The 14,266-nt window shown below is 37.3% G+C and overlaps 2 protein-coding genes and 1 pseudogene across 2 annotated transcripts in view; 2 read left to right on the top strand and 1 right to left on the bottom strand.

Moving 5' to 3' along the window:
• LOC113679408 (uncharacterized) overlaps positions 1–14,266 on the top strand; it is a 49,348-nt gene that overhangs the window by 12,256 nt on the left and 22,826 nt on the right. The gene's annotated exons all lie outside the window — the stretch shown is intronic.
• On the top strand, positions 3,598–14,248 carry LOC149040341 (uncharacterized). Its single transcript, XM_089183093.1, has 4 exons — positions 3,598–3,706; positions 7,191–7,673; positions 13,942–14,031; positions 14,190–14,248. Exons 1-4 carry the CDS (start codon positions 3,673–3,675, stop codon positions 14,246–14,248), a joined length of 666 nt encoding a protein of 221 aa, XP_089039219.1. The 5' UTR covers positions 3,598–3,672.
• On the bottom strand, positions 9,400–10,774 carry LOC149040342 (uncharacterized; annotated as a pseudogene).

The raw sequence follows: 14,266 nt of genomic DNA, 5'->3' as shown, positions 1-14,266 counted from the left end.
CATATAAACACAATAGCCCTTTACTGAGAAGAAAAGCCGACTTCATTAATGAATGAAAATAAATGAACCGACAACCCCCGAATAATAATCGTAAAGTGCGTTGGCCCTAACTTCTAAGATGGAAAAATGCGTTGAATCATTGGCCGAATTTATACTAGAGACGAGTTATCCGTCAGAGACGAATCATCCGTCTCAGACAGATAACTCGTCTAAATATAAATTCGGTACTAAGACGAATTATGGAGCAAAATTCGTCTCAGGCTGATCCGTCTGTCAGCACGTCTTCAAGACGTGCTAACAGACGGATAGCTCGTCTTAGACGGATCACCCGTCTCTAAATTTTTATCTAGACGGAAAACGAAGACGGTTTTTGACGAAGTTTCCATATGAGAGAGACTGGTTTCTATAGTTTTGCAAGGTTTCCTGGGATGCCTATTTCAAGATGGCGTCCGGTAAAGTAATCGTGCCCCGAAAGCAATCACAAAAAAGAAGGTGAAAGCAAACAAGAAGTTGACTTGGACAGATCAAGACACGAACGTCTTCGCAGAAGTTATATATGACCCACAATACAGAGGAAGTGATTACACCGTTGGTGTAATCACTTCCTCTTGTCTTCCTATCTTGAGCAAGATTAGCGAGAGAAAAGGGTAACATGAAGTTCATTAAGCTATTTTCCGGCTCAAACATGCGCTTGACAGAGGATATTCTTCTCTGATATACCGCCATATCCAATGCTGTTCTTCTCGATTTCATCAACAAGGCTACGAGAGCCGCCATATTTAAGCTCTCGCCAGGCTTCCACTCGGCTCAACACCGAGACACCCGTCGTGAAACTCGCGAACGATTTATATCTAGACAGGTTATTCGTCAAAATTCGTCTTCGGATTTATACTTGGACGGATTATCCGTATGACGGATGATCCGTCTAGACGGATGATCCGTCTCTAGTATAAATCGGGCCATTTAGTGTATTGGTTTTCTTCCTCTTATAGGAAAGTTTGAACCTCACTGTCAGCGATACGGATTTTTTAGTATTTTAGCCGCCATAATTCGAGAAAGCTCCGACAAACAACTTGTATTAAGAATCGTGAAGGCTTTGCCATTCATTCATCAACCTGACCGAGTGGCACCAAAGGCGAGTGACGCATAAATAGCTGATTGGCTGTATCAATACACGTGAAAATATACGATATTTTTTCACGTGTTTTGTTCTTAGGGCCGGAAATCCCTGTATGACACAGTAGTTTATGTGATAAGATAGGTTAACAGCTGTAACGTTATTTACGAAACTTTAAAAAACTCGATTTAGAGAACTTAAGCAGAGACGTGTTTGAGACAAAGACGGCAACCTAAAAAAGAAAAAACTAATTAGAGCGCGCTTTGAAGTCAGTGAATCGATTGAAAGGCCGTCAATGTAGCATTTTAAACTAATTTGTGCTGACCAGAAAGGTATAGTAAGCATTGGGAAGAATCCAATTAACGAACACGGTTCTTATAGGCACTTAGTTGGCGTTTGATCACATCCTTTACCTACGTCTTCGTTTTCGGGGTCTTTCGAATTGCATACTTCATCGCTCTCAGACTGATTAAAACCGGAGCTGGATATTTCCGGCTAGAAACATTACAAGATCATGTTGAATAAAGAAAATGAAGGGATCTTCGTTCTCGGATCTTTGTCTTTCGATCTTGGTTTTCGGGGTCTTAGGTCTTAGATCTTTGTTTTCGGGGACTTAGGTCTTAGATCTTTGTTTTCGGGGTCTTAGGTCTTAGATCTTTGTTTTCGGGGTCTTAGGTCTTAGATCTTTGTTTTCGGGGTCTTAGGCCTTAGATCTTTGTTTTCGGGGTCTTAGGCCTTAGATCTTTGTTTTCGGGGGTCAACCGTGTGATTACATCGTGGTAGTGATAGGTTTTAAGATCGAAGCAAGCAAATGCGCATAGAGATCAGCAGAATATTCTGAAATTGTTATCTAGTAGAAAGCATGAACAACGCACTTGAATAATTCCTACAAAGAGTCTTCCGGTCACGCCACATGTATTTGTTTTTTGGAGTTCAGTATGGAAATGTTCGATGGCGGTAAGTGACAATGTCAACACTATTTTAGTTTTAATTTCGGAGTAGTAGCACAGTTTTTGAGTTTGATAGAGCTATTGATATTCCCTCCAAAGCGAGAGTTTGGAATTTCTCGACTGTAAAAGCCGAAGTTGTGCCACACGGGAGCTTGTATGTCAACCAGCATGTGACTTTAAAATCTTGTAAAACGAACGATAATGATAATAAACAATAAAATCATGGACTAATGAATGTTTTGTGCCGTTCCGAAAGTCATATTTGCAGATTTTAACAAATCTCTACAGTAATAAACGACAGAAGAAAGAAACGTTACGTTATACGATTTTTACCATGAACATTTCGCTTATAGGCATCTCTCTAGACGTGAAATTTTCCATTCCTACAAAAATTCTAGAAAGTTATTCGCATTTTTTAGCTTTCTTGATCAATCATCTTGTATAACGAGTGATAAAATGTATGTTTATTTGCTCAAGTGACCGCCTAGAGCCAGAATTGCGTGACAAGTGTAGCTTAGAGAAGCTTGTCACAATCGCAGATTTTAAAAGGTATCCAAGACAAAAGTACAGCATTGCCCAAAATTTTTTTGATGTCTTTTAGCGATGAAATGATGAATTATAAAGGACAATTAAAATTACTGTTGAAGATTTATGACAAGGGGAGATATTTGACTTCAGAGTTATCAAATATTTGGATGAATGGAAAAGTCTTAAAACACAGTCATTTATTTACCTCTGTTGATTGACAAGCCGATACTTACTTGACTGATACTTACGTCGTATATTTATTAAGGATGTAATAATATGTATGCAAATCCTCAGAGTAATCGTTTCAATATCATCGTATTGAGAGCTTCATACATTTTACCTTTTTTGAAGCGATTCCCTTGGTGAACACCGAGAAAAACCGGGAGGGGGGAATGGTCTACCTCCCCCCGGAAAAAAACCTAAACAGGAACCTGTTTGTTTGTTTGAGTTTTGGGGTAGACCCTTTAAACAGGGAAAAGGTAGACAGGGAAAGTGTTATAAATACATTGGATTTCCATAATCAGAGCATTGAAAAATTCAGGTTCTTGGAAACATAACGCAAACTGTCCAATATTTGTTGTGAAGGGGATACGTAAAAGGAATTGCATTGTCTGGTGTAATAAAAATGAATGCTACTCGAAAACGAAAACAATCTTGAAAGAGCATCGGGAAGACGGCCTATCCTGAACAAAAACATAATCTTCCTAATTGGAATCGATATATATATTGTATAGATTGAGAATTTTCAACCACTTAAATATAGTATGAGCGGTAAAAGTACTTCTTGATATAATTCGTACCACCTTTTTCTGGATTAGGAAAATACGTTATAATGCGTTCCCCGTGAGAAAAGAAGAAGGCCTGATTGTGGATTAACTTCAATACTCACAGGGAGTGGTTTTTTCTTTAACTTAACCGAGTTAGAAGCTGGGAACAACCAAAATTTAACAGGATTCAAAACCGATTCTTACTTGTTTTGCGGCCACCTCTTTTTACCTAGAAAGGAGAATTGCAAGTGAAAGGTTAAGCTTCGCTGGAGCAGTACGTGGGGAAAGCCAAACACGAGAGGCTGCAACAATGGGTGGAGTACAAAGACAACCTTTGAGCGATGGTAAGTTGATGATGCACGAAATTGTGAGAGCCACGTCACATAAGTACCCTTCTAGGGTCTTTTAAAGGGATCCACTGAAATTTGATGATGAATGAATCACTTGGTTTTATACCTGTAAGAGAATGCGTTTTTCTCCTTGAAACAGAGGCAAGTCCTTCATATAGCCGGCACCTTGGTGTAGAAGAAGCTTGGCGGACTTAGGCCATATTATAATAAAGTTCGTATATAACGCGCGCTGTCATTGGTTGAAAGAACGGGCTCTATGAGAGTATAGAGCATAGAGCTGAGCCAAAGCTGTCACGCTATCTGCCAAATTGTACCATGTTCGACCTTTTCCTGGACTTTTTTTTAGCTTTATTCCGATAATTGAAAGTGAAATTTCGGAACAAGTGAGCCGGCAAGTAGAAGAAAAATCAAATAAAGGTTTGTAAACATACCAGGCGCCGTAATTTACGTTATTAAAACGCGAGCAGATACGAAAATCCTCAAAGGAAAAACAAAATAGACATTCCGAGTTTTAAAGATTGATTCACGCTCAGTTAGATTGCAAGCTTACGTACGGAAATAAAAATCAAACACAGCTAACATTCATATAGTATATAAAGTTCGGTGTTCAAAAACAAAACAGAACAAAACAGAAATGATGAAAAATATAACCAAACTGGCATAACTGTGAAAATGTATTCTAATCATGACGGTGTCTAAGCGAATATGATCATGCTGAAGTCCATCGCGTCTCGCTCATCATGGCGATCTCCGGTCATCACAGTAAAGCAAGCCTCAGAAACTACATCGGCCGTCCTTCGAGTGAAAAAATAAGAGCTTGTTCTGATATCCTTTCCGATGCGTTGAGTGGAAAGTCACATCTGTCACTGCAGCCGAGTTTTGCCGCGCTGTCATCCCGAGTGATCTTCATGTTCCGGTGAATTCGGCTGTCGTTCATTCAAAAAACACTCGCTTTGAACAGTCTGTTTTCTACCTTGACATGTGAAAAAGCTCGCGTGTTTTTATGAGCCATAATTCGGCTGAAGTTCACTGAACATTTCACTTCAAGATTCTGTATTAGAGACTTAAAAACTTCAGGCAAAACTGTTAAATTTGATCTGCCGAACTATTTTAGTTTGTAAACTATCGCAGAAAGTGAACTTTGATGGTTTTTTAACTTTGATGGTTTGACACTTTTGACAGCTTTAGTCCTGTACAGCCAATCAGATTATTTGATCCATTCTAACAGGGATTATGATTGGCTTATTGTAGCGTGCTTTATTAGAGTATAGAGCATGCTGACGACACTGTTGTTCGCTTTGGAAATAAAGTTTGTTTTGAAAATTGAAAGTAATGCTCGGGGAATTTAATGGATTCTTTATTATAAAACAAATAGAGAAGCCTTGACTGTGCTCTGTTCTGTTATAAAGCAAGCAGGAAGCGGCTAGAGTACGAAAGAAGTGTAGGGAGAAACACTCGACTACGTCTCGTGTTTCTCCCTACACTTCTTTCATGCTCAAGCCGCTTCCTGCGTGCTTTATAACAGAACAGAGCACAATCAAGGCTTCTCTATTTGTTAATTAAAGAAAAGATCGAATTTGAAATTGGCAAAACATTAGTGACAAAGTAAACGCGCATTTAATTTACAGCAATAAAGAGTCACAAATGTCCGTACTTAAATTAGCTTTTTACGATGGGCAAAGAACTTAGAAAACGGGAAATTTGTGAGTCACGTGCTGACAGATAGTTGATGGCAGCCATTTACGCGGTCTCTTTTTATTGATTAATGGGCCCTTAATTGCCATATAGCCCAATGCACCTTTTGTTTACTTTGGTTAGTTGTAGTGCAGGCAAAATCACTGGCTTTGTTATTTATATGGTAAATAACAGTAATTGTAGGACCTGGTAATGTGTAGCATATTTCATTCTGGATCTATTGATAATGAGTTTAAACGGATCAGTTTCTCAAGAGCAGAAACGCCAGTAAAAGTTTTTAATTAAAACCGTTTGTTATTTTCAAACGAATCTTACGGCACTTGGAAAAGATTAAAAATGTGCAGGAGAGCCTGCCCCTGATCCTTTTGTTAACGGTTATGCCTCCGACCCCTCTTCCCCTTCCTCCCACACTCAACTCGACAACTTCCGGCGCTGGCACTGAATAGAGATATGTATCAACTATTCACCAAAGTGGTGGCTGGTGATTGATATTTACTGAACCGCGAAGTGACGAGGTAAAGACCCACATTTAGCCTCCTACGCTGAAGTAAATAGTTTTCTTTAGCATATACTAAGTGAGATCATATAGGACAAACGATGGTCTAATCCATTTATTCCTGCAACGATGCGCAAATTCCGCGCGAGTTGCTCGGAGGTGAAGAGCAATGGATATTCGGAGCTTGAGGAGCAAATCAAAGCACGCCTTTAACGCTATCCCCTGTTTTAATATGAATCATACTGTATGAATATATTAATAAGTCGGTTAAGAAACCTCATTATCACAACTGTGAGATTTTGCGTACAAAATGTGACATGATGTCTAGTTCTTGCCAAATATTTTGATATTTGTAATAATACTATTTTTTTTTGTTCAATTCAGTCATTTGTTTTACTGTCTATCATGATTTTCATTAGTAACATTTCTTGGTTCTTGTCTTCTCTGTAATCTAAGGAAGTCAGACTGCATGTTTTTTAATGTTTTGGTTAAAGTTGGGCTGAAAATTAGCATTTATATTGCTAATAGTCTTATACTATCTCTTTGATTCGGCAAGAATTTTCTTTTGATTGGGTTTTCGGAGAAATACGAATACTTCAAGTCTTTTTCAGCCAGGTCCTCATTGGTATCATAATGATTTAAAATGAGCAATTTTAAAGATGAAAATTTGGAGATAGTCTATATACAGAAAGCTGAATATGTTCACGTTGTCCTGGTTTGGAAAAGAAACTAAGTGATACGAACACAGGGAAAGAAACATGAAAACCAAAATCATCCAGGTAGAGCTTAAGCAGGTAGACGATAGGAAAACAAGGAATGAAGAGGAGAAAAGAAGGAAAGACGAAAACATACAATTCGGCTTGTTCAACTGAAGTCGAGTCAACTGAAATTGGACGATTAATGAATCACCAAGTGATATTGTAGTAACAACAATTTTTCCTTTATTCATTTTATAAAATATGAAGCACGACATTCGTTAGGAATGTATGCCAAGTTTGTACACACTTATCAGTCGGTTTAGAAAAGTTACTACCGTTAGGGACTGGGAATGTCAAATGTTTCATCTTTTTTTTTTCCAAATTTTTGATCTTTTAAAGAACTAGGGACTGGTCTCATCTTGTTCAAATCATTTGTTTGATTGTTTTTATTATAGCTTTGGTTTGTCTTTTTTCCTTCCTCCAAGGCTGTTGTCCGATCGCTACTACACTAAAATTTTTTCACATAAGCTCTCATTGACGTTATGTTAATATCAGTTGAACTATCCTAATCTGAAGGTTGTTTATTTAGAAATGCATAGATGTTTACGATGTCCTAATTTGGAGAAGGAAATTAACGATTTAAAAGCAGAAAGAGACACATTAAAAAACAAAATCAGCCAACTCGAGGACATGCGCGCAGAAGACGAACAGAGAAGGGAGGACACAAAAACAAAGGATGAGATAATCAGAGAAAACAACACCAAAATTGCTGACTTAGAGAGGAAGAATAAAATACAACTACATCACATAGAAAATTTGGAAGGAATAAATGAATATACTAGGAAAAAGAATGAAAGAAAGGTGGAACAGATTGGAGAGCTAAAAGCCAGGAAGGAGGAATCGAGATTGAAGTTACAAGTTCAAACAGATCCAGAGGAGCCGGATCAGCTTAGGACTCCTATTGATGAACTGTCGAGTCAAATAGAGGAGCTCAACAAAAAAGTGAAAAGCTCTGAGTCAGAATGCAAGAGGCTACAAGAGGAGCTTAAAAAGTGCAGCAATGTCCCAAGTCGTAAGTACAAATAAACAAAAATAAATGTGCTGTGCTATCCGCTGCTAATTTGTTTAATTTTAAGGTTGTTTGGCTATGTGTTAACCCTAACACAAAAAAATAACATTCATTTACCATTAAACATGAAATTTTTGATGGTAAATGAACGGGACAGTAGTTCGACTTTTAATCAATAATAGACCGCACTTCCTCACTATTTATACTTATATTTTATCTCCGGTCCTATCGAACATTTTCGATACTTCTATTACGTCCGGTGTCCACCCGTCAAAATTTAAGATCTCCAAAATCACATCTATATTTAAAAGTGAAGACGAGACTGATGCATCTAACTACCGACTAACTTCTCTCTCGTCAAATTTTAATAGAATATTTAAAAACCTACTATATTACAGAATGAAGGACTTGATTGACAAAAATAAGTTAATACAATCCTCTCAGTATGGCTTCTGTAAGGCACACTCCCCAGATCATGCGATCCTTGAAAATGTCGAAACTTTACAGAACAATATGGATAAGCATTATTTTTCGTTAAGTGTTTTCCTTGATCTAAAAAAGGCTTTTGACTCTCTCAATCGCAAAATACTGCTTGACTTAATTTTGATGGTTTTCGAGGGATCATCAACAAGTGGTTTCAGTCGTACTTAACAGATCGAACGCAAACAACTTAAATTGGATCGCACGTATCAACTAAACTAATTTCTCCCTGTGATATCCCTCAGGGTTCGATTATAGGACCACTTCTCTTTTTACTTTATATAAATAACATTCACCTCTGTTCCAATAAACTTCAATTTTTCTTATTTGCGGATGACACTATTTTTCTCTATACTGACAAGAACCTCAACTCTTCAGAACAGACGGTCAATGCTGAACTGAACAATTTACATGACTAGCTAACTACAAATAAATTGACTTGAATACAAAAAAATCAAATCTTGTTATTTTTTCGCCCTGGACAAAAGAAAATCCGTTATTGTCCACAAATGAGTTTATAGGATAGTGAAAAAAATTGAAGAGTCAGCTTGGAATATAAGAGTTGAAGCGGCCAAGGCTCGAACCTTACGCTCATACTTAATTACCGATGAAATTCCAAGAGTGTGACTCAATTCAAAAGAAAATATCCAAGTAGATTATAAAAATGGTTCACGAATTGTAAATTGATAAATGTGTTAACAAAACCTTCCTAAACTATGGTGCCGATACGAATTTATCGTTCATAATCACTATGAAATTCCAAGATTGTACCTTAATGGATTCAACAGAAAATATCCAACTCTCACGGATTCTCAAAAACGACTCTCGAATTAAATAACAATTATTTACGCTAACCATGTGCTTACCCCGTTTAATTAAACAATCACAGCTCATACGCTTCTTGTAAAATGTGATGACTATCGATTTCAGAGATTGATTTTTCAGTTTCCAGCATTAGGAAAAAAATATCGCATCGCAAGCATGTTCATCATAACCCGAGCATTAAGTACAGCTCGAGATGTTGAGAGAAGAGAGTGGCTCCATGTTTTGTGAAACAATTGAAATTATTTCCTGAAGTTCGTACGATAAAGGTCACTCATTCAGCAGTAGAACTAATTTCATTTTACCCGTGAGTTTGTTCGCATCACGCATTTGCGGTCCGTCATTTAATTCTCAGATGTTTGACGGGTTATCATATGACAATATTGTCAAAATCAAATTACCGTGTCAGACTTAATGCATACATGGACATCGCTGACTTAATCTCATTTTATATCAATTTTAGGAAAGGCTACCACTTCGTTCTTAAGCTAAAACAACACTTCTTCGACAAAGAACGATTTTTTTAAATAAACAGAGTAAATCCTGCGATAGTTGACTAAAGAGAGGAAGAGGTGCTCGCTGTTCGCTATCATTTGAAAACTTTCTAGGCTAAACAAAATCCGTAAGATAACTTCTATTCCATTAACGCCACAATTTATAAAAAAATTCCAAACGACAGGACAAGAAATACCTACTACTTGAGCTTGTTCTACAGATATGAGACGATCAGTAGCTACTGAATACTCAGGTAAAAAGAACAAGACATCTGGTACTCCTGAGACTGTGTCATGCCTTGAATGCCCTATATGATAGCTATTCCAGTGATCTTTAACTTTATCAAGATAAGCCTTGATTACTTTGGCAAAGCAAAACCACAAACACTCCAAGTGAATCGTGACTCTGACATATCTTTGGAAAAGGAAATCCACTAACTAGAGTTGCTGCGTTTAAGGAAAGACCACCAACCTTCAATCCGTTGGTTTGCTGGTGACAAGCTTTAGCTGTGGCCCTTTTCTGCAGCATATTCATCTTGATGTGTTGCTCTAAGAATACATTGTATAGCTGCCAAAGTCACATTTTCTGTTCCACAATCTGACCTTACAATCCTTGGACAACTTTCAAACTTTGAACTATGTCTAAATAAAGCTTTTCTGGAACTCTTGGATCAGTATTGGATTTCACCGCTTCAAGCCAAAGAACTCTCTTGCTATACCCATAAATACAACCGTGAATGGGAAATCCATATGGCTTGAGCTTGTCATATCCTGAGGATGAAGGGGTAGAATGAATCAAGGGGTTTATTGATAAAACCAGGGTGGCTTAGGATAAGAGAAACAAATACTTTGTTAACATATATGACGCAACAAATCACATTGATTTTTTTAAGCTGCAATACAAAATACATTAAATTTAAATTACTAGATTATTAAGGAATCGAAAGCTTTCTATCAACTAATAACCTAAATAGAATGAAATAAGCGGAAAACTTATTAGCTATAAAATGTAGTTCTTCCTATTAGATTTCTGATGTAAAATTCGTTACTCGCTGATATACTGCTTACCGTTTACATGCCAGCAAAAATTTGGTCCCGGAGATACATAGTTTCGTCTCGTCAAACGTCTGGATCTTCTATCTTGCACGCCATCTAGATCGATTTTTTTCATCAAACGGGTAACCAAAGAACGAGGGACAATCACATGGTGTCTTAAACGCAAGACACGCCAGATATTTCTGTAACTGCAAGTCTTCCTGCACCTTCGACTTCTCTTCTAATTAGTAATTCAATCTCGGATTCGTCCATTTCTGTTTGTTCTTTAATTTCCTTTTCAGTTCTAGATCAATCAGCCTTCTTTTAAGTGTCCTCAGATAAATCTTATAGCCGTTCCTCCCGAGTAAATGAACAATAACATCGTAACGGTAACCGGGATGGAACATTACTGTTATTAAATCATTTGCTGACTCTGCAGACGAATCATCGCTCATCTCAGATTTTGGCTCATGCACTTATTCATTAGGCTCTTTACCACAAGAGTGACAAAAGTTCGCGGCGCTGGAGAGAACTTCGGCAGCGCAATGGATACAAAACATCTTTACTTGTGCTAGTCATCACTGCATTGCCATTCCCGCTATTTTAATGAACTGCTGACGCCAGACTCGCCCGATTCCTGCGCTGTTCTTAGTTTTTGTTTGCATCAACTTTTACTTATTTGCATCAACTTTTACTTATTTGCAACAACTTTTATTTGTTTGAAGCAATAACATTTATTTGTTTGCAGCAGCATTTATAAATCTGCCGTAATATTTGCTTTAATTTGTCGGAGCTTTTATTACTTTGCAGTAACATTTATTAATTTTACGTAATGTTTTTTTCTTTTTGCATCAATATGTATTTGTTTACATCTGCATATTTTGGTATGCACCAATATACATTTGTTTGCAGCTGCCCCCTGTGGGCCACGGTGTCATACACTTCAACTGAAGAAGAAAACATTCCCTATCCTCCAAAATTTGCTCAAAACATGAGTAACAACGACGAAGGTCCTGAGATGTTTGAAGATACCGCTGAATAGCATGCGTGTTGATCGCTTTGCAAGTTGTGAGAACATTGTCCCCACCCCCCGAACTGGTCTCTAAATCTCCTTGAAGAAACTCCTCTACAATCAGTGCTGAAGAGTTTTACTATAGTTTTTATCCAGTATAATGAAGGGCTGAAAAATGAACTAACAATAGCTCCGCTTTGAGGCTTGGCTAAATTCATGTAACATTATATAGTATAATATTACTGAAGGGTCTTGCTATTAGCAGGCAAGTCAAGAGATTAAAGAAAGCGACAAAATTTTTAAGTCTGTAATACATGTTTCGACAGAAACTTCTGTCATCTTCAGTTAATTAATATACAGCGTTGGAAGTTGAATTATATAGTCAATAGAACAATGCTAATTATGATAAATAGTGAAAACAAGAAAAGAGGTAAAGCATGAAAGTGTGAGAATGAAAAGGATAGTTTTAGATTGACATGGTGTAATTGTTGATTCAAGGATGGTTGTTCTCTTTGAATGTGAATAGCCTCTTTTATCTTGAGTTTAAAACCGGTAGAGGCGTGATCTAAAACATGGAAGTTCCCTGCTGAACACAGAGCGCGACAATGTGCAGAATCTTGCAGAAGGGGCCCTATCACTGACTAAGTGCTCTCTAACATGTGTGGAGAAATGCCGGCACGTTTCACCGACGTAACAGGCATTACAACCAGCACATACAAACTTATAAACCACACGTGAACGGAGCCCGTTAGGGACAGGGTCTTCCACACCAACAAGTTGGCGATCTTGAAGGAAGAGAAAACCAGCTTAATATCCAAGTCATTGCAATAGCACTTGATGAAATGGCGAATCTTTTTTGATTAATAGCAGAAAAATGGCCTATGTAGGGTAGCTTAAGGTAAAACGTAGGTGAAGTGGTGGGAAGGGAACCCCGGGGATGATGATTGCTTTGGGTCCTAGTGATGTAACGGTTAATAATCTTCTCGATTAAATGGGCAGGGTAAAGATTCTATTTTAGAACATCAGTAAGCTTGTTAATGTCCTCGTGAAACCCTAACCAGGTGTTATTAATCTTGTAGGCCCTATCAACGAGTGTCTTAATGAGACCCACTTCGTAAAAGTACGAGGTGAAGCTGAAATAATTAGTTAGTGATCCAGTGAAAGTTTTCTTGCGGTAAACGCTGGTTGGAGAGGAATTGGGGTCATTGTTGTCAATCAGGACATTTAAAGAGGGTAACTTGTGATTAACTTGATTTTCCTTAGTGGACCTGATGGGTGCCTGGAGTTGATATAGTCGAAAAATATAGTGGCATCTCGATCTGAGTGAAATAAACAAAAAGTATTATCAACATACCAGCGATATAATAAAATTGTAGAGCCATGAAAAATTTTCAGCCAAAGTGTTTCACGATGTCCCATAAAAAGATGAGCTAAGACGGGAGCAAGCTAGGGAGATCCCATGGCTACGCCATCTATTTGATCATAGAAATAACTGTTAGATAAGACTCTCCTTTAAATAAAACTATCTTTTTAATTCTCACACTTTCATGCCTTACCTCTTTTCTTGTTGTCACTATTTATCATAATTAGCATTGTTCTACTTACTATATCATTCAACTTCCAACGCTTTTCACTTTAATTAACTGAAGATGACAGAAGTTTCTGTCGAAACATGTATTACAGACTTAAAAGTTTTGTCGCTTTCTTTAAAAAATATTATTGAAAATTTAACATTTGGCGAGGAAACCTGTAGAAAAACCAGGAGGCTCCTCATATTTTACAAAAGTGAGGTATCGTTTATATGGCGTGATTTAGGAACAAAATATTCTAGGATAAAAGGAAAGAACTCACACACCTAGAACAACAACGAAACTAGCAGGCACTCGAACAAACATTCACACTGCTTAAAGGCAGCTTGAGATGAGTGAGGAAAAAAAAGGAAGAAGGAAATCAACCGCAGGAGTAATGTTCGCAATTAGACTTAGACGGGGAAAGTTTGCCAACATTTTGTATTTCTATATTCAAAGAATTGAAAACTTTAAGTCATTGGACATAACGCAAACTGTCCAAAATTTGTTCTGCAAGGGGAATATAAAAGGAATAGCATTGTCTGGTCTAATAGCAATGAATGCGACTAGAAAACGAAAATAATCTTTCAAGAGCATCGGGAAGACGGCCTACCTTGAACAAATAAAACACAATCTCCCTAATTGAAATCGATATATATTGTATAGATTAAGAATTTCCAACTGCTTAAATATAGGTTCAGTATAAGCGGTAAAAGTACTTCTTGATATAATTCGTACTATCTTTTTCTAAAGTAGAACAATGCTTTACAATGCTTTCTCCGAAAGAAAAAAAGAAGGCTTAATTGTGGATTAACTGCAATCCTTACAAAAGTGTTTTTTTCTTTCCTTCGGTAATTTAGCCGAGTCTGAAGTTGGAGATAGCCAAAATTTAACGGGATTCAATACCGATTCTCTTGGACGGACGTCTGATTCAGAAGCCAGCAATGAAGGTTTTTATGTTCATAAATTCATAAAACGGTATCAGTTTTACTCATTATTCCTTTCAAGTCGTTACTTGTTATTAATAAATATGGCATTCGGAGTTATAATTATTACGACTCCTTTTAAGCCACAATTTTTATTCCAATGATGTTTACTTGTTTTGCAGCCACCTCTAGTGAAGCACCATTTGAACAGACTCCTGTCACTGAAATCTTCCGAGAATAATTAAAGAAAATTGAAATA

The sequence above is a fragment of the Pocillopora damicornis genome, chromosome 9 (assembly GCF_964200805.1).
Source record: "Pocillopora damicornis chromosome 9, jaPocDami1.2, whole genome shotgun sequence".
Classification (NCBI taxonomy): Eukaryota; Metazoa; Cnidaria; class Anthozoa; order Scleractinia; family Pocilloporidae; genus Pocillopora; species Pocillopora damicornis.
The sequence above is the reverse complement of the archived record's forward strand: the minus strand, read 5'-3'. Positions and strand labels throughout refer to the sequence as shown.